At 39.9% G+C, this 21,823-nt stretch overlaps 1 protein-coding gene across 1 annotated transcript in view; it reads right to left on the reverse strand.

Moving 5' to 3' along the window:
• The window catches only part of LOC122748179 (tumor necrosis factor receptor superfamily member 14-like), a 39,097-nt gene that overhangs the window by 15,587 nt on the left and 1,687 nt on the right, over window positions 1-21,823 (reverse strand). Inside the window, exon 2 of the mRNA XM_043993863.1 lies at window positions 2,980-3,137. Within this exon, the coding sequence (XP_043849798.1) occupies window positions 2,980-3,137 (158 nt within the window). The remainder of the gene's footprint in view (window positions 1-2,979; window positions 3,138-21,823) is intronic.

The following is a 21,823-nucleotide window of genomic DNA, read 5'->3' on the forward strand; positions in this document are numbered from 1 at the left end:
GTTACATAGGTAGCGAGTGGGCATTCCAGGAGTCAAACTGGTCCCTAAAATCCCATGGCACTCTGACAAGTGGGAACCTTAGGCCCTATCTTAGCTGGCCTCAATGGTCACTGCCATGGAGAAACAGGGAAAACACAAGAAGGGAATAGTAGGTTGTTGGGAAGTGAAGGTGGAAGTACAAGAGGCAGAATCAAAGTTTATTAGCCTTAGAGTTTATCCAGAATAGCATTCCTAAGGACACAGCAGGCAATGAAATATGCCTAAAACTGATTAATCACTCTCTGTCTGCAAGGCTTAATCTGAGCAGTGAGGTGACACAATGGATAAAGCACCAGTCCTGAAGTCAGGAAGACCTGAGTTCAAATTCAGCCTCAGACACTTACCAGCTTTGTGTTTCTGGGTAAGTCACTTAACCCTGTTTCCACAGTTTTCTTATTTGTAAAATGAGCTGAAGAAGGAAATGGTAAACCATTCCAGTATCTTTGCCAAGAAAATGCCAGATATGGATATGTAGAGTCAAACACAACTGAACAACAACAAATCTGCAAGGCACCAGATTTGCCTTGGGAATTAAAAGACAAAAAACAGAAAGTATCTGCCCTCAAGGAGATTACATTCTAACAGGGGAATATAATATGCCACTTTGAGGAGAGACTGGAATCAGAGAGACCAATTCAGAAGCTCTTGCCCAGATGAGAACTAATAAGGGCTTAAACTAGGGAGGAATCTGTATGGGATCACTATGTGTATGAATGTGAAAGATGTTGTGGAGATAAAATGGACTGGACTTGGCAACTGATTGAGTAGCTCTGGGGTGTGAGGATGAGAAAGAGGGAAGAAGTGAGAATGATTTCAAGTGAACGGATGTAACATCCCCAAGTGATGAGGAAAGCCCTTGGCAGGAATGGGTGATTATGATGAGTTTAATGAAATCAGTGCTCTAGGCAAAAATGACAAGTCTCTCCAGCAATCAACATTTGCTGAATAAGTGTTCTGTACCCCATCCGGCTCTGAAGCCCATGGGGAAGGCAGAGGAAATCAGAGATGTGCTCTGGGGGACTTCTCCACTTCTTTCTCTTAACTCATTGACTACCCATTGTCCTCCTTCCAATTCATACAGTCCTGCATTAAACTCCTTAAAGCCTTGGACAACCTTGGAGTTTTCTTTTTAAGGTCTCTTTCAGGAGGTGATCGATGGATTCTTTCAATGAATATTTTTTCTTCTATTTCTAAGACATTGAGGCAGTTCTCCTTGATAATGTGAAATATGCTGTCCAGGCTTTTTTTTTTTTTTTTTTGCCATATCCCTCAGGTAATCCAATTGTTCTGTTTGTTTGTTTGTTTTTGTTTTTGTTTCCATTTTTGCAGGGAAATGAGGGTTAAGTGACTTGCCCAGGGTCACACAGCTAGTAAGTGTCAAATGTCTGAAGTTGTATTTGAATTCAGGTCCTCCTGAATCCAGGGCCAATACTTTATTCACTGTGCTACCTAGCTGCCCCCCTCCAATTGTTCTTAAGTTGTCTTTCCTGGATCTATTTTGCAGATCTGTTGTTTTTCTGGAGAGGTATTTTATGTTTTCTTCTAACTTGTTTCTTCCCTCTTTCTTATCCTTTCAGCCCCATAGCTACTTTTATATTCTTTTGATTCTGCTTTACTTCTTCCTGATGTCTAATTGAGTCATTAGCTTCACTTGGGAAGTGAAGGTGGAAGTCCTAACTTAGTAAGCTAGTGGCACAGCAAGTCAGTTGTGAAGTCCCTAGCTTCAATGCAGAAGGCAATCTGCCTGCTGCCCAATCCTGATTCTTAAGGAATTATTTTCCCCAGTCAGCTTTTGTACCTTTTCCATTTGACCAATGGTACTTTTTCCAAGCTATTTGACTCTCCTGCACAATTCTCATTTTTTCCCAATTTTTTCTTCTACTTCTCTTATTTGATTTATGAAATCCCTTTTGAGCTCTTACAAAAGGACTTTTTGGTCTTGAAATCAATTCCCCTTTGAGGCTTCTAATGTAAGCATTTTGACATTGTCCTCTTTTGAGTTTGTCTTTTGGTTTTCCCTATTGCCAAAGTAGTCTCCTATGATGAAGTTTCTTTTCTGTTTCTTATTCATATTTTAGCCTATTTTGTGCATTTTAAGGTTGTATTCTCCTCCTGGGATACACAGTGCACTATCCCAAGGTTCTTTTGCTGGGAGCCAGGGGTCTGATCACAAGCTTTCTGCTCTGAGGTTACAACAGCTTGCAACTTGCTCACTACACTGGGATGGCCCAGCCTACTTGCACCTTTGGGGTAGTAGATACTCCAGCAGGCAGATTGCCTTCTGCATTGAAGCTAGGGGCTTCACAACTGACTTGCTGTGCCACTAGCTTACTAAGCTAGGACTGAGGGTCCTTAGTTGCTGATCTGTGCTGTGCTAAGAGCCTTCTGCTGGTTTTCCCAGACACCCTCTATGCTGAACTGGGCTCCCTTTTTTTCCGGGTGAGACAGACCTTTCCTGAAGACCTTCTAAATTATCTTAAGCCAGAAGATTATTTCACTCCATTTTTTTTAGGTTTTGTAGCTGCAGAATTCATTTATAGGCTTAATTTAATGTTTCCAAGGGAAATTTGGGAGATCTCAGGCAACTTCCTGGCTTCTCTCCACCATCTTTAGCTTTGGACAAACTATGCCTATCCATGCAAGAGGCATTCCATAAAAGCCTGCTGACTGAATACATTCATCCCATCCAACCCCTAATAAGGTAGTGAGCATTCCATTCCCCAAAGTATTCAAGAAGAGATTCCTATGTGGAAAGTGATCAGACTAGATTTCTTCCCCCCCTTCCCCCCCCCCACCACCCCATGGTCCCTCTAAGCTCTGAGATTTTATGGTTCTAGAATTCAAGTGGACACATGAAGAAAGGAAGAGGGTCTAGAATAGATAGACATTTACCAGAGTAAGAGAGTGATTTATTCTGGAGAAAGAAACTCTCTGACCTACCTGGTGGGCAGGTGGGGCAGCACTGCCCATCCACCTCAGACTCCCCGGCCATACACTTCAGTGCCTCCATGAAGGGGATGAGCTGAGTAATGATGAACATGATGAACATCTTGGGCAAAGAAAGAAAGAGGTAATGAGGGCAATGGAGATACCATGGTCTAGGGTGTCAGGAAGACTGGGCCCTAATCTTGACCCTGTCACTCACCATCTAGATGACCTTGGGCTGGCCACTTAGCCTCCTGAGGCCTCAGTTTCCCCATCTATAAAATGAGGGGGTTGAGAGATAGCACAATATAATGGAGAAAGCACAGGAATGGGAGCCAGAAGAGTTGAGTTGGAATCCTGCCTCAGGCACTTACTAACTTTGCTATCCTGGACAAGTCATGTAACCTTTCTTGGTCTCAGTTTCCTCATCTATAAAATGAGGAGATTAGATTTGAATATCTCCAAGATCCCTTCTATCTCTAGACCTGGGATCCTGTGGTTTAATCTCTAAGAGAATCTAACTAGTTTGTAACTTTAAAAAGCAGGAACCTGAAAAGGCTGGGGATGGAGGAGAAAGAAGGGAGCAGTGGAGGAGAGAGGGGCATAGATGCAGATATAATATGATTTTAATAACGATTAATTCACACTTAAGGAAGTTCTTTAAAGGTTCCCAGAGAACTTTACACACTTTTCATTTGAACTTTACCCCAACTCTGTGAAAGAGGTGCTATCATTATATCCATTTTACAGTTAGGGAAACCAAGACTGGAAGGGTCACCTAATAAATGTGTGAGGCTAGATTCAAATTCAGGGATTTCTGGCTCTATCCACTCTGCCCCTCTCCAAGTGATATTGCAGGATTCTTTCCCACAAGTGTGTTCAGAAACTGAGGCCATGAAAACAGTACAGGGTAGGTGAAATCCCTGCCAGATGGCTCTACAGGAGAATTATTGCCTCATCTGGCCTTGGTGATTATCAAACATGTCCCAACTAAAAGAGAAACAAGTATTTATCTCCAAGGGATTTGAAAATGAGAGGCTGAAAGGCATGGAATATACAATGACATAAAATACTTAGCCCAGTGACTGGCACAAACTAAGCATTTAATAAGTACTTGTTTCCCTTCATTCTTTTGTTTTTTGCATTTAAAAACGTGGTTCTGCATGTAGTCATAGGCCCCACTGAACTGACAAAGGCATCCATGCCCAGCTGTCGAAAACAACATTTAAAAACCTTTGATTTCTAACCTGCATCCTTTATTTTGGGGTAAGAAATTGCTCTTCAGAGAATTAAGGAAAAGTAAAAGAAAATTTTATTAAATACCTACTGTGTGTCAGTCGGGCAGCTAGTTGGTACAGAGAATAGAGCACCAGACCTAGACCTGAATTCAAATTGAGCCTCAGACATTTATGGGCAAGTCATTAAACCTCATTTGAATCAGTTTTCTCATCTATAAAATGAGATGGGTGGGCAGCTATGTGGCACAATGGCTAGAGTGCCAGACCTGCCAGCAGGAAGACTCATCTTCCTGAGCTCAAATCCAGCCTCAGATACTTACCAGCTGTATGACACTGGGCAAATCACTTAACTCTGCTCACCTCAGTTTCCTCATCTATAAAATGAACTGGAGTAGAAAACCAAGAAAACCCCAAATGGATCTTGAAGAGTCACACACCACAGAAACAACTGGATAACAACAAAAAGAAGGGGTTTGAGAGAAGCAATTATTTTTTATTGATAATCAATTATTAAATTATGACTAAGGTTTTTCCCTTTTATTTCTTCAAACAGGGACCAGCCCATGTAGGCCAGTCACTCAGTCTCTGAAGGACATTGTTTATTTTTTAATAATAATAAATATTTTTATTTAAATTTTTGAATTCCAATTTTTATCCCTCCTTCCCTCCCTGAGGCAGTAAGCAAACAAATATAAGTTATACAAGTACAATTATGTAAACCATTATTACCATATTAGTCATTTTGTATAAGAAAATTTGAATAAAAGAACTAAAGAAAGTGAGAAATAGCATGCTTCAGTCTGTGTTCCATCAATATCAGTTCTTTCTTTGGAGGTGGATAGAATGCTTCATCATTAGTCCTTTAGGATTGTCTTGGATCATTGTATTGCTGAGAATAGTTAAGTCATTCACAGTTCTCCATCAAACAATATTGCTGTCACTGTGCACAATGTTCTCCTGGTTCTGCTCACTTCACTATACATCATTTCTTATAAGTCTTTCCAGGCCTTTCTGAAGTCATCCTGTTTGTCATTTCTTATAACATAACACAATAATATTTCTTTGTGTGTGTGTGTGTGTGTGTTCAGTTTGTTTTATTTTTAAGGGCATGATTTTTGATTCAACTGCAAACTTGCATCAACATTTGCTTTATACGTCTTCAATACTTTAAGGTTCTGTGATTCCCTTTGTGGATGCTCCTACCATTTTCCATGCCTTAATCGATGACTTCATGAGTTTCTATAGCTAAAAAAAAAATCATTTTTGGATGTCTATTCTTCCAATGATGAACACTGAGATCTTGGCTAGGCTAGTTCTTGGGAAGTCATTTCCTTGGGTCTATGAGACCTAGAATTTGTGCTCAGCTTGAACAACCTTTGAGAATTCAAGGACATCTCATGCATCGAGATTTGGATCATAAGATTTGGGAGCTGGAGGGTACCTCAGGGGATATTTGAAGGAGCTGTTGTTCCTACTTCTATTTTTACTCTTCATATTTATAACAATGAGAGGCAGCATGAGTGGTTGCCAGAGAGCTGGTCTCAGAGTCAGGATGACCTGGATTCAAATCCTGCCTCTGAAAGACTGGTTGTTTGATCCTGGACAAATAACTCCCCTTTTCAGCATCCCAGGCAACTCTATTAGACTGAATAAATACCACCATCCAGGAATCAGCTGAGAACAAACATGGCTGCATCCTGTCACCTTCCAGCTTCAAGCTAGAATAACACAATAATATTTCATCACCATCATTACCACAGCTTGTTTAGCCATCCCCCAATTGATGGGCATTCCTTTCATTTCCAATTCTTAGCAACCATAAAAAAAGCTGATATAGATATTTTGGGGCAAATGGGTCTTTTTCTCTTTTTTTGAGATGTCTTTGAGATATAAACCTACAAGTGGTATTACTGAATAAAAGGGTATGCACAGTTCTATAGCCCTTTGGGCATAATTTCAAATTGCTCTCCAGAATGGTTGGATCCATTCACAACTGCACCAGTGTCCCAGTTTTTCCACATCCCCTCCAACATACAATATTTCCTTTTTTTGTGTGTGTTATATTAACCATTCTCATAGGTGTGAGATGTTTTAATTTACATTTCTCCGATCAATAGCAATTTAGCTGATTTTTTCATATGACTATAGATAGCTTTGATTTCTTTGTCAGAAAACTGTCTTTTCATATTCTTTTAACTATTTATGAATTGGGAAATTAATTATATTTTTATAAATTTGATTCAGTTCCCTATATATTTGAGAAATGAGGCGTTTTTCTGAGATACTTGTTTCAAAAATTCTTTCCCGATTTTCTTCTTTCCTTGAAATCTTAGAGTAGTTTTGTTTGTACAAAAGCTTTTCAATTTTATATAATCAAAATGATCTATTTTACATTTTGTATTGCTCTATATATTGAAGGACATTGTTGATAGCTGAGATCGCCCAAATCCTCCAAGAACTTGTTCCAGCATCTTAGGTGGGACCCTACCTAACCAAGAGATATTTCTTCTGTGTAGAGTGTAAACAGAATCTAATCTAGGTGAATTCCATCCCAAAAGCATTAAGTCCCTTTCCCAGCACCCCTCCATTAGAGTTGAGGGGGATGCAGCTCATGAAGGAGAAAACCAACCAGAGTAGTTTGGGTAGAGATGGATTCCTTTGTCCAGATGGCTGGAGGCAGCTATCAAGCTGTGTTCTCAGCAGGAAGTGCTGGAGGCATTCAACCCACCTCCTCATTTGAAAATCTAGCCCCTCATTAATTGTTCACCAATCAGGTTGATTTTCCAAAGGTATTTAAGCATTCAGGGATCCCCATGGTTTTGTCTTTGGTTACACAGAGAAACCACTGACCGTCAATTTGTTATTTACTAACCTAATTAATAATTTGATTACTAACCACTGAGAAATTCTTTTTCTCAGGCTATTCATTCCTCTTAAGTTGGACTCCCTAGCCTCTGAAATCCCTTCCTCCTCTTCATGGACAATTTCTAAATGCCATAGTCTCTCCCTCCCACACAGTACCTAAATCTCCTTGCAAAAGTTTCTACTTTTCTCCAGCACTCTCTACTCTTGTCCCACTCCTCCCACTTCTAAATTCAAGAAGAAAGAATCTGAACTTTGGATTCCTTTTGTGTCCAGTCTAGGGTGATGGGGAGGGTGGGAAGGAGTTAAGGAGACAGGAATGAGGGAAAGAGTCACTGGGTATCAGGGAATTAGGAAGAGGGGAATGGAATGGAAAGGCTGGGTACAGGGACAAAGAGGAGGGAACTGGGAAGATCATAGAAATGAGAATAAGGGAAGAAAACAGGGAGAGGCTCCCCAGTTCACTCACATCTTCATCTGGATCCTCCTTCCTGACTTCTTGAGTGAAGGCTACAGCAATCCTTCCTCCTCTTTTTAGGGAGGGTGAGGAGCAGGAGGGTCAGGGATGGTGAGCAGTCAGTCCCTGTCCAGCTGTCCCCAGACCCAGATTCATACCAAAAAGCAGCCTCTGTTTCCCATCTCTGTGCAAGCAAGTCTTGCCAAATCCCCAGCTCCAGAGAAGATGTTCCTGGTTTGTTCTTTGACCAAGACCTTTGAAGAGATTGCAAGTGAAAGTACAAACTGCTGGAAATATGCAGTCAGGCAAAACTTAGTCCTTTCCAGAATGAACAACCATTCTCAGCCCAGTAGGAGGCTACAACTGCTAAATATCTATAAGAATGAATTTGTAAAGGAGGAAGCAAGCTGTAACTTGAAAATATGCACAACTTCTTTAGCCTAGGGATCAGGTTTACTTGAAGACAACCAGATGGCACAGTGGATGAAGCAAAACCTCAGGAGGCAGGAGGCCCTGAGTTCAAATCTGGCCTCAAACATTTACTAGTTGTGTGACCCTGAACAAGTCACTTGACCCTGTTTGTCTCAGTTTCCTCTTCTGTAACATGAACTGGAGAAGGAAATGGCGAATCACTCTAGTATCACTGCCAAAAAAAAAAAAAATGGGCTCAAGGATGGTCAGACACCACTGAAAATGACTGAACAACAACAACAAAAGTGTTCCAGGCATCAAGATAAGGGCTGGAGATAGAAAAAAAGGCAAAAGAGGTCCCTGCTCTCAAAGGGCTCACACTATAAGGGGGTTTGTGGGTAAGCAGCTAAGGTGACTTACCCAAGGGACTGCAGAGAAGTCACAGAGACACACTTTTCAGTCTGGGCCCTCTGCTTGCCAAACTACTCCACTTCCTACTGCCCTGGTTCCATTTATGAGAAACTTAGTGCTGCCAGACAAGGTCCAGGAAGTTGCCTCTTGGTCCCACCCATTGACATGCAAAGGAGAGTGTGGAGGGGAAGCCCAGATCAAGCCCAGCAGAGGCAGCTCCAACAAGCTGGGGCCTGAATTAGTGTTCCCCTCTTTTTCCCTCCACAATGCTCCACAAACCAAAGGGAGCAGCCACCAAAGGGAACTTTCCCCAGGGGATGGTAGTCTACAGAGGTGGTAACATCACAGCTCTAGAATTACAAGGGACCTCTGAGATCACCTAGTGCAACTCTCCTATTTTGTTTTTGTTTTTGTTTTGCAGGGCAATGAGGGTTAAGTGACTTGACCAGGGTCACACAGCTAGTAAGTGTCAAGTGTCTGAGGTCAGTTTTGAACTCAGGTCCTCCTGAATCCAGGGCCGGTGCTTTATCCACTGCGCTATCTAGCTGCCCCCAACAACTCTCCTATTTTACAGATGAGGACATTGAGGCCCAGAAAGGTTAAGTGACTGGTCCACTGTCACACAGATGGTAAGGGCTAGAAGGGGAATCTAAGCCCAGGGGCTTCTTGCCTTCAAAGCTAGGGCTCTGACTACTGTGCCCCCTTCGTCAGACCAGAGTTCAGCAGAGCCTGGGATCTGCTTCTTGGTATCACTATAAGAAGGAAAAGGCGAACACTTCCAAATTAGACTTGAAATACATATTTGCAAGTACAGAAAAAAGGAGAAAACTACATTTCTCAGTTTACATTTTTTTTAAAGTAAGCAATAGTCTCCAGCATACGTACACAATACATTTTGTTAGAAGAATACTCATTTTTCTGATATGACACAGGGACTTCCCAAACTGGACAGGGCTCAGGGTCACAGCATGGCTTAATCAAAATGAGAGAGACAAAGAATGGGAGCTTTCAGGAGGACAGGGGACCAGAGTCTAGCTGGTAAAGCAAAGAACACAGACAAGAGCTGCTTTCCTTGTGGTCCAAGGATCTGTTTAATCCAAGATCTAATTTTCATCTTTTCAAATATAGACTATGTATTATTGACCTCGTTTATTTATATATCACCTTCATTTCCCATCATAATTCTCTCTTTGTCCTTCCTTCCCTATCTTCCTCAGAGGTAAGAAATTCTATCCTGGCTCTGACACTTCCTCTCTCTCTAGTCTTCAGCTTCATCATCTAGAAATTGGGGGGAGGGTCCAGACTTCTGGCCCCTGAGGTTCCTTCTGGCTCATGCGGTCAGAGTCAGTCTCTTTGCCTGTAAAATGGAGATGATGAGGCTCAGTGCACCTTCCTCCATTGGACTGTGCTGGGGCTCAGATGAACTGATATCGGTAAAGTGCTTTGCAGACTTGAAGGTATGTTATACATGTCAACTGTTGGGTCGTTAGTCTAGACCTGAGTGGGGAACTCCCAGTGCCCAAACTCCTTTCACCAATGCAAACCTGCCACTCTCTCTAATTGAGAGGTGAAGGTGCTGAGTTTATAGGACTTGTTTAGGGTCAGACAACCAGAACCCTGGTCTTCCTGATTCCCAGGTTGACACCATCCTGATGTCTCTAATTTTTTTCATTTGAGGTAAATGATGATTCAGGCCCAGACTCACCTTCCAGACACAAACAAATCACACCCAGAGATTTGCAGCACCCCAGAACTTCCATTCCACCTGCAAACAAGTCTGACATATTAAATGGTGTACACTGAGGGGAATGAAAGGTGTGTCTTGGCCCTGACAGTTTTCTGCTGCCTCTACAGGAACACTGAAGCTCCTTCTTCTATCCCTGCTTTGCCCTGAGGCCTGGGCCCCACCCATTTGATGGGAGAGGGGGGAGGGCAAGGTTTAGAGCAGGCCTCCTTCATCTTTTGGGTATCATGGACCCCTCTGGCAATCTGGGGAAGCCTGGGGACCCTTGCTTGGAATCATGTGTTTAAATACACAAAAATACAAAGGATTCCAAAGAAATGAAAGGTTAGTGAAAATAAAGATATTATTTTTTTCATGGAAACAATGACCATAAACTTGGCCAGACTTTGAGAGGTAGCGGAGGATAGAAGGAGCTGGGCTGCTGTGGTCCATGGGGTCATGAAGAGTCAGACACGAGTCAATAATACCACCACATTTTTCCCCATTCTGAGTCATGGATGCCCTAAGATTTATTTATGGACCCCTTGGAGGTCTGTGAACCCTGGATGAAGAACCCCTGGTCTAGAGCTTGGGTCTGACTATAGTGGGGGGTCCCTTGGGAACACTGGTGGCAGGGTAGAATAAGGGCAAGCCAATTTTCTCTGGGGAAAATATACTCCCATAGATGTATACAATTCTCCTTCTTTCCCCCACCAAATCAAGACTGTGGTCCTGGATCTAGGGTGGTAAGCTTCATGGGGGTAGGGGGAGGTGATGAGTTGAGGGATGGTGTGGCATTCTTCATGTGTGCCAACAGCATATAGGGTGAGGCCGATGGAGAGCTGGTGCTCCCTGGTAAGTGGAGTGGTAATCGGAAATTTTATACTCAGGGTATGTATACCCCAAATTCTACCAGGGCATGGCAGCCCTATCATCTGGTGGGTTCCTCTTTTAATTATTCTCATTAGACTATTGCTGAGTCCTACTGTATTTAAGTTGTATTTGCTACTAAATACTGTTCTTCTGTATTTAGGAGTTGAGAGTATTGTTATTACTCTCTAAAGTAAATGCTCTTTAAATTTGGAAGACTTTAAATCCAGCCCACTAGGACAAAGCTCTGTTGGCCAGCCCTTGTTCCAGCTCTGCTGGTAAATTAACTCCCTGTTTTCCCACTTCCTTCTGATTCCCTTGTTCCAGTCATGAGAGGGTTGAAGAAACAGCCTCCCCAAATGCATCACTCAAGTATACCCCATTTAAAATCAGTCTGTCTCAGGAAAGAGGAAAGGCTGGTTTATAAGTGGGGTTTCTTTGGAGTGGGTTGCACTGTAGAAGTCCCAGCAGCTGGGGACATTCAGAGATTTGGCTTCCTTGGCCTCAGCAGGTGAGTTCAGAGTGTTCTACTTGCCTGTACTTCAGGGGACTGTGGACATCTGTCTTTATAGACTGGCTGGTGTACTCTGGTCTGTAGGATCCACACCAAACCTGTGGGGAAAGAGTGTGTGTTCTCATAGAGCCTGGGAAGCAACTCACACATCCCAATGGCAGAATATAATGGACCCAGCTAGAACTGTCCCATTCATAGCTGTCGTTCCCAACAGACTTTGCTTTCTCAGAACAAGCCTTTTCCTACCCAACCCTTTACCATCCTTCAAACCTCCCATCATCACACATCACTAATTCAACCAAAACATAATCAAAACCCAAGCCAAATCCCAAACAAACCAAGGAAGATAAAGTTTTTTTAAAAATTAGCTTTGATCTGTGTTCAGACTCCATCAGCTCTTTCTCTGAAGGTGGATAAATTTTTTTCACTATAAGTCCTTCAGAATTGTCTTGGGGCATCATATTACTGAGAATTGTGCTTCTCTTTTTTGTGAGATAATTTCCCCTGCTCTTCCTCTCCCTTCTCCCTTCCCCCTTCTTCACCTTCATTTGTTTTTTTTTTGAGATCATCCCAATACAAACTACTTATACCCATGTCCTTTGTATATTCAGACTCCTTTCAATTTCCATGAAAATTGTGAAGCTCTTAGGAGTTGTGTCATCTTCCCAGTCATGTGTCCAGTCACTTTCTTCTAACAGGGAAGCATCTGTAGAGCCTGTCTTTCCTTTCTGCTTTTCCTTCTCAGACTCGAAGAAGTAGTCTCTCAGACTGTATGGGACATTAAAAGGGAAGACCAGGATTCATCTGTTTCCAAAAAACCTTCAGTCTTTCTTCAGTCAAAAGATCATGGAGGCAGCTAGATGGCACAGTGGTTAAAGCACCGGCCCTGGATTCAGGAAGACCTGAGTTCAAATCTGGCCTCAGACACTTGACACTTACTAGCTGTGTGACCATTGGCAAGTCATTTAACCTCTATTGCCTAAAACAAACAAACAAACAAACAAACAAAAGAGCATGGGCAGCTCTCCTGTCCAGTCACTGCTAGCTCTTTCTAACTCAGCTTGGGTTACTATCTTGATTGCTCTATTTGTCCTGTTCCTGTTAGGTTCTTCAACACTCTGAGTGGCTCACATTGGATCTACTCACATTTCCCTTATAAAATCCACCTTTCTGTTGGTTACAAAATCAAAAGTGCTCACTTAATCATTCCATAGTGTGAGTGAGATTTTCCCCGTCCCTTAGTTATAAGAGATTTACTATAGTTTTAAGTGCTTTAATTAAAATAATAATCAATATATTAAAAAAAATAATTGTGATTCATATAGATTGCATAAGGTTAGTAGGTCAAGTCCTTTTTCCATGTTTCTCAATTTTCCTATGACATAGTGTAGTAGATCTTGTGATATCCGCCCTAGGAAATGTCAAAGGGTCTGTAGGTGGTCAGTAATACTGTTCACGCCGCTTTACACTGGCCTACTGTTCATGCCGCTTTACACTGGCCTAACAATGATCCACCCTATTGATATCATAGTGCTGATCCCTTGTTATTACTCAAGACTATGTCCTAATTTTAGATAATGCCCCCCGGGGTATATAAACCTATGTAGTTTGTACTTCTGGGTCTTTCAGGCCCAAAGCCTGGATGACCGGTTTCGTTGAGGGACTGGCCCTCTCTCAATAAACCTATTTGCTTCAGCCTGGAAACTTCGTTATTTTCATTCTTCCGTCGGACTTAAAATTTTTTCCGCGACAATAGTCTCCAAATAGTTATTTTATTTATTATTTTGTGAGCTTAAGCTCTCAAGATCTGCAGTCCAACAGAGCTCTGTCCTAAAGCACTGGGAAGAGGGAATCTAAGGAGAAAGGAATGAAGAAAAGGGGCAATGAGTATCTGGGAGTTGGAAAGAGGGAAATGTAAGGGAAAGACTGGGTAAGGGATAGAAGAGGAGGGAACTGAGATCATAGAAATGAGAATTAGGAAAGAAAACAGGGTGGGGGTGAGTGGTGGAGCCAAGATGCTGGAGGAAAGACATTAAACACACAGAGTTTCTGATACAACTACCCCAAAAACAGCAATAAAAGAACGTCTGGAGCAGAAAAACCCACAAAAATATGGGCTGAGATTATTGTCCAGCTATAGATTGATTAAAGGGGGCCATGCTGCACTACAAGTAAAATCTAACCTTGTGATCACGCCAACAGAGACTCCAGGCACACCATACCAGAAGAACATAACCCCTCAGCCTCTGAATCAGTCACAGCACCAGTGTATTCTGGAACAGAGCTTGTCATGCCATCTCCCAAATATGAGAATTTTCATCTACTTTTCCCCCAAGCCTGTAATGATCTGCCCCTCATCTGAATCTCTATTATAGCAGTCCCAATTGATGGATGGATCAAGACAGGAAGTGTATGAAGAATGTTGAAAATATATCAATGAGGTATTTCCTAGATTCTTTAAAATTTCATCAAAACTCCCACCTTCCTCAAGAAGTCTTTACCAGTATTCTTTAACATATTCCTAAGTGTATTCATGCATTGGTAAAGATCCAACTCTCTGTTGGTTGCTTTACCTTGGATAGGTCACTTTACCTCTCTGAGCCTCAGTTTCTTCACCTATAAAACAAAATAGGTAGAGCAGTGGTTCTTAGTTAGAAGTTTCTGAAAGGGCTCTTGACAGTGGTCAATGGGTTCATGCTAAAAACTCTTTAATGGCATCCTGAGCAATAAATAATTGTCCAATTATGTTACAAATATATTTTTCCTCAGTGACAACAAGCATATCAATGACTGAAAATTTATAGGTTAGATTCTACAGCAAATAAAAACTATCATGATTATGTATACAACAATTTCAGTGTGTATGCAGCAATTACATCAAACTCTAACCACTTCTGACTAAATGAAATGTGTTTTAGAAATTCTCGACATGTAATCAAATTGTTTTCAAACCACAACAATGGTTTGACATTTGAGTGTAACTGATTCTCAATGGATTGTCAGATATACACTCACCCTCATTACTAATCTGTATGTTGCACCAGGGTTGCTCCCATATTACCTTCCATTGCCTGGTAACAATATCTCAAGCCATATCAAGATATAATCAGGCTATTTGGAAACTATGATCACTGTACATGTACATTACAAATCAACTTGAAACCATCATGTGCCATCAGAAATGTTCTGCAAAAATAAACCTTATATTGACTCTCATTACAGAATTAAGGCTATTTTTCTGATTTTAATTTATCATCTGCTTAAGTTACTATTCTATCTAGTGGATTTTCAAATAAACTGGTTGGTAACACTGGTCAGTTATTTAATGCAGTTTCTGTAAAAGTATAGCTGGAATAATAGTGAGAGAAAGGCAGAAAATCATGTCTAATGCAATTCATTCCTTAGAAAGATTAGTTTATGTAATTGAACTTTAAGTTCTCCATTTTCTGTCTGAAGCTCTGCTTGATTGGAACTTGGAACAAAATACCCCTTGGTGTCTTCCCACACTTCCAGTGTCCTTTTGTGTTTTCTCCCCTCATTATACTGTAACCTCCATGAGGACAGGCACTGTATTTCTTTGTCTTATTTGTATCTTTAGTACTTAGCACAATAACTGGCACATAGTTGGTGCTTAACAAGTGTTTAATGAATTCAATGTATATTTACCATTTAATATAGCAGTAGTCATTAGCTACTAGAAATGTATACATTTTTATTTAGTAATTGACTATTCATGTTCAGAAGTCATATCTTCTGAGAGTGTGTATATATACCAGTAACAATAGTTTCTAGGTATAGGTTAATATCCTAAGGCCTGCCTGTTATCATGAAACAGTCACATGGAGGAAAACAAATTTGTATCAATTGGATTACTGAAGTATTGTTATATATTTAATGAGAATTAAATATTAAATTTTTTTAGAACTATTTTTTAAAATTATAGCAGTCCCAATGGATTGATGGATAAAGATGGAAAGTGTATGGAAAAGAATTTTGAAAAAATGTGTCAATGAGGTATTTTAAATTATTTAGATTCAATACATTAATATCAGGAAAATTAGCAAAAGACATTTGATAGGTCACAATTCTGAAATACTCCACGACAATGGTCAAGACATCTCAATTGTGATAGGCATGAAAAAGAAGAAGAAATGTAGTAAATAATACATTAAATTTAGTTTTTTCAATACTTGGAAATAGTGAATCTCCATGACTACAAAGTGTAATTCATGGAGAAATTCTTCCAGATAGCAAATTGAAACCTCTTTTGTCTGGACATTTACAATCAAAACATGAAAACTATGTTGATAAGCCTATTAGTTGTTTTTAAGTGGAAAGAACAAGATTTGAGAACATAATAGATTCATTTATTTCTGTGAATAAACAAATGAGTAGAAAAAGAAATTGAAACTTCATATTTAGTAAGTTAACAAATTACAAAAATTGGGAAAGCCCATTCTATTTCATAAAAGTTAATTTTGCCATGTGCCAAACAATTGTCAAGTGTATGGATACATCACCTTTAAGAAGTTAGAAATGATACCTATTTCTAATAGTACAGTGTCTCCTCAGATACATAATATGTCCAATGATGTTGAATTGATTATTGTAGAATGGGTTAAGAAAAAAGTGACATTCGCTTTTTGAAATTAGATAACATAGCTAATGTTTGTAACCTAGAGATTTTAATTGTATTTGTAAGATTTAAGCATGAATGGTAAAGTGGAAGAGTTTATGCTTTTTTGTCATCAGTTAAGAGGACACACAACTAGGGAAACATTTAAATATTATTAAAGAAAACAAAATCAAATGGTCCTCTTGTGATGAAATTTACACAAATGAAGCAAAATCAATGACTGGGAAATTTGGGGACACTGTTTAATTTATTGAAAAGAATTAATATTACTATTTTTTGAATATAGCATGATCCACAAACAAGTTTCCACATCAAAGAGAATGGCACAACAACTTACAAGCATGTGAGACAATGTTTTCAAAATAATCAATGTCATAAAATCAAAATTTTCTAACTCTTGATTATTCATCATTTTATACAGAAAGATAGGGAGCAAGTACATGACACTTCTAACATACAAATGTTAGGTGGCAGGATATGAATTATCTATTTGATTGGATAAAATGGTTGTCTTCTTTACTAGCCATCTTTTTCACTTGAGTGAGTATATAAGTGATAATAACTTGGCTACAAAGATTGGCATATTTAGCCATTTGAACAAGTGCAACACATTATTACAGGGTGTAAGTACAAATACATCCAATATTCAAAGCAAAGTAAATAGTATGATTCAGAAAAATTTAGTGAAAAAGTATAATTAAGAATTTTTTTAAAAGATGCCACACAATTTAGATTAGTATTGAGTACTTTGTGACATTAAATGACTTCCTATTAGAAAATGAACTGTTAATAAACAAAGCCAAGATGGTGGAGAAAAATGCAGGAACTCTGTTGAATTTCTCTCCCAAATTTCCCTCCAAACAACTTTAAAATACTCCAAAATGAATTCTGAAGTTTCAGAGATAAAACACAGGGTGAAACAATTTCCTAGTTCAAGACAACTTAGAACATCAACAGAAAAGATCTGTCACACCAGATTGAGAATGGAGCACAGTCCAGCACAGGCAATGGAATGACAATACCTCAGCAGATCTTGGGGTCAACTGAATCTGCAGCAGCAGCTTCTGGGGCTCTCAGTCCACAGATGTTAAGGGCATCAAACAAATGATCAGAAGGAGATTATAGGGGTCCCTTTTGTGGCACTAAGGCCAGGAATTTGTTGTATTTCCCATATGTAGAGCTGGGTTACATTCCCAGGGTGAGGAGGAACACTAGTACACCAGAGCTTTCAGCTGCAGAGAAAGATCTGGTCACAGCTCCAGAACAAAAGAGTGCTTATGGTCACTCATTGACCAGAGTACAGGCCAGGAGAGTAGTAAACACACCTCTCCTTAAATCACCACCTTGGAAGAACTAAAAACTTACAGACCCCTAGAATTAGAAACACAAAGCTTGGGATACTGCCCTTTTCATTCCTACAGTAGTGCCCAACTTTCACAGAAAGCTAAAAGTCAAGAAATAGGCTGGGAAAATAAGCAAACAACAACAAAAACAATCTGACAATAGAAAGATACTATAGTGACAGGGAAGATCAAAACACAAAGATAGCAAAAACAAAACTGCTAATTCCAAAACCTCTAAGAAATATGTGAATTGGTCTTGGGCCCAAAAAGAATTCCTGAAAAAACTCAGAAAGGTTTTAGAAATCAAATAAGAGAGGGAGGGGAAAAATTGGGAAAAGAAATGAGTGATAAAAAAAGAGCCAACAGCTTAGTAAAGGAGGCACAAAGAAATACTGAAGAAAATAATGCCTTCAAAAACTGAATAGGCCAAATGGCATGAGAGGCACAAAATCTACTAAATAGGAGAATGCTTTTAGAAACAAAATTGTCCACATGTGAAAAAATGTTTAAAAAATTCAGTGAACAAAAGAACTCCTTACAAAAGTAGAATTGGCATAACAGAAAAGGAGGTACAAAAGCTCACTGAAGAAAATAATTCCTTAAAAAATTAGAATTGGGCAAATGGAAGCTAATGAAATACAGAAAAAAATGTGAAATATCTCATTGGAAAAACAACTGACTTGGAAAATAAGTCCAGGAGAGCTAATTTACGAATTATTGGTCTCCCTAAAAGCCATGATCAAAAAAATAAAAGCCTAGACATCATCTTTCAAGAATTTATCAAGGAAAACTACCCTGATGTTCTAGAAACAGTGGGTAAAATATGAATTTTTTTTTAAATCTACCAATAACTTCCTGAAAGAGATCACAAAATAAAAACTCCCAGGAATATTATAGCAGAATTCCAGATCTCACAGGTCAAGGAGAAAATATTGCAAGTAGCCAGAAAGCAAAAATTCAAATATCATGGAGCCACAGTCAGGATAACACGAGATTTAGCAACTTCTAAATTAAAGAATCAGGGGGCTTAGAATATTATGTTCTGGAGGACAGAGGACTAGGAATTACAACCAAGAATCACCTACCCAGCAAAACTGAGTATAATCCTTCAGGAGAAAAGAATGGATATTTAATGAAATGGAGGACTTTACAGCATTCCTGATGGAAAGACCAGACCTGAATAGGAAAAAAAATATGACTTTCAAATATAATACTCGGGGGCAGCTAGATGGTGCAGTGGATAAAGCACTAGCCTTGGATTCAGGAGAACCTGAGTTCAATTCTGGCCTCAGACACTTGACACTAGCTGTGTGACCCTGGGCAAGTCACTTAACCCTCATTGCCCCGAAAATATATATATAATACTCAAGAGAAATATAAAAAAGTAAACAAGAAAGAGAAATCATAAGGGATTCAATTAAGTTAGACTGTTTAAATTCCTACCTGGGAAGATGATACTTATAACCCTTATTAGGACAGATTGAAGATATGTAGACAGATGGAATGGGAATGAGTTGAATATGATAGGATGACATCTAAAAATAAAGGGAGAGAGAAAGATTAATACACTGGGAGAAGTGGGAAGGAAGCAGTAGAATGGGCTAAATTATCTCACATAAAACAAGCATGAAACAGTTTTTACAGGGGAGGAGAAGATGAGAGAAGTAAGGGGAAATGCTTGAACCTTACTCTCATGGGAATTGACTCAAAGGGAAAATAACATACACACTCAGGTATAGAAATCTATCTTACCCTACAAAAAAGTAGGAGGGAAAAAAAGTAGGAGGGAAAGGAGATAAGAGGCATGGGGCTGATAGAAGAAAAAGAGGGCAGGTTGGGGGAAACCATAGTCAGAAATAAAATACTTTTGAAGATGGAGAAAGTCAAAGGAACAAGTGAGTAGGATAAAGAGGAGGGGAAATAGTATATAGAGAAATACACAGTAATCATAACTGAAAAAATTATAGTAAGTTTTTCTGATAAAGGCCTCATTTTTCTAATATATATTGAACTGAGTCAAATTTATAAAAATAAAAATGATTTCCTAATTGATAAAAGGTCAGAGGTTATAAGCAAAGTAATCAGTCTATAATCATATGGAAAAAATGCTCTAAATTACTATTGATTAGAAAAATGCAAATTAAAACGATTCTGAAATACCACTCCATATCTCTAAGATTGGCTAATATGACAGAGAAGGAAAATGACAAATGTTGGAGGGAATGTGAGGAAATTGAGACACTCATGCACTGTTGGTAGGAGCTTCAGAGACTGTCTAGCTCAGAGGCATCAAACATGCCACCCATAACACTCTCAAGTGCAGCCTGAACCAGATTAAAATATAACTGGGAAATATTTAACAAAATTGGTAAAAAAAAAAAAAATACAAAGTTGTTGTTCAGTTGTATCTGACTCTTTGTGATCCCATGGACCACACTGTCCATGGGTCTTTCCTGGCAAACATACTGAAGTGGTTTGACCTTTCTTTCTCCAGTGGAAAAAATACAATAGAACCTTGATAATGATAATATGTGGTTTTCCAAGTCAATATGGCACCATAAGGATCCTTTTAAACAGTTTAGTGGCCCCATTTTTATTTGAATTTGACAGCAGTAATCTAGTCCAACTCCTTCATCTCTCAAGTATGGAAACTGAAGCCCCAGGAAGTTAAATGACTTTCCCAAAATCCTGAGTCCATAGCCTAACAGTTGCAAGGACCTTCAGAGACAATCTAGTATAATTTTCTAATTTTTCGGATGAAGAAACAGAGGTTCCGAGGCTTGCCCAAAACCAAAACAAGATTTAAACCCAGGTCTTCTGACCCCAGATACAGTGCACTTTACATTATACTGTACTGCCTCCCCAAGAAGACCAGTAGAAAATCATAGCTTATACCCCAACAAATATTGAATAAGATGATGTCAAGAAATCTTATCAAAACCCTCTCAGGATTCTTTAAACTAAGAGAGGATACATTTTGATTTACTGTGACTTCATTGAGATGTTGGATACAGAGGAAGCTGGTGAAAAATACATTAGAAAAGATGGTTCAGGTTTGAGAAACAAAAGAGCTTGTGAATGACTCAGAAGCCCTTGCTCCTGTCAATAATGAATATTTTCTTCCAGGAGAGAAGTGGAATGTGCTGAATTAATATTCTAGGTATGGGGGGCAGGTAGGTGGTGCAGTGGATAGAGCACTGGCCCTGGATTCAAAGTGGGAGAGGGGCCAGGGGTGGGCGTGTGGGCACATGTGTTCATGCTTGCATGAGTGTGTGTGTGTCTGTGTGTCTGTGTGTGTGTAGGATGGGAAGGTATGAGCAAAGCAGCATGGTGCCAAAATCCAGAGAACCCAAAGCAAATCCAGGAGAGGAATGGAGGGCAGGATGTTGAGGTGGGTAAGGGAGTGGGATGTCTTCCTGTATTTGAATTCTATCATGTGGAATAGGAAGGAATCTTGTCTTGCTTGGAACTCAGTAATGGGGAGGAGGTTATAAAGAGGAAGATTTAAGCTTCATAAAAGGGCAGACTTTCCAACAATTAGAGATAGAATGAACTGTCTTGGGATGCAGCGGTTTCTCTCTCACTATAGTTCTTCAAGTAAAATCTCCACCCTTGGTCTCCTCACACTGGAAGTACTCTATGCCCCTGTGGCCCCTTTCTCTGATTGGTCAGTCCCTCCCATCACATGCATTTTAAAGAAAATGCCCAGTCAGGCCTGTCTTCATCCTCTCCAGGCTCCACTCCTGACTCCCCAGATTTTTCCACCATGTTCTCACCCAGATACTTTCCCCACACTTACCTCAACTTGCAGCTCCCTTTGAAGTGCTATCTTTCCCCAAAAGAATGGAAGCTCTCTGAGGGCAGTGACTGTCTTTCTGCTTGTATTGGTATTCCTAGAACTTAGCACAGTGACTGGCTCATAGGAACTGCTTCTTGGCTTGACTTGAATCTGAAAGACTATTTGTACATAGAGAGGACCCTTAGTAAAATAGGAGTTGGGTGGTCAGTAATGCTCTGTGATTTTGTGCTTTGGGGAATGCTTCCATGATTAGTAGAGATCCCTAAACTTGGAACTAGGAGATTTGGCAGCTGTTGCTAGAGCAAAGGATGAAAGAAGTGTTGGGTCATGAAAGTGAAAGTTGGAAGTGGACTAACAGTAGCTCCCTACTGGGAATCAGAGCAGTGGGGTCTGTTCAAGTACTAATTTTTTTTTTTAAACCTAGTTACTTTTATTTGTTTTTGTTGGTGGTGGTGGTGGTTTTTTTTTTTTTTTTTTTGGCCAGGCAATGAGGGTTAAGTGACTTGCCCAGGGTCACACAGCTAGTAAGTGTCAAGTGTCTGAGGTCAGATTTGAACTCAGGTCCTCTTGAATTCAGGGCCAGTGCTCTATCCAC

Source organism: Dromiciops gliroides, chromosome 3 (assembly GCF_019393635.1).
Source record: "Dromiciops gliroides isolate mDroGli1 chromosome 3, mDroGli1.pri, whole genome shotgun sequence".
Classification (NCBI taxonomy): Eukaryota; Metazoa; Chordata; class Mammalia; order Microbiotheria; family Microbiotheriidae; genus Dromiciops; species Dromiciops gliroides.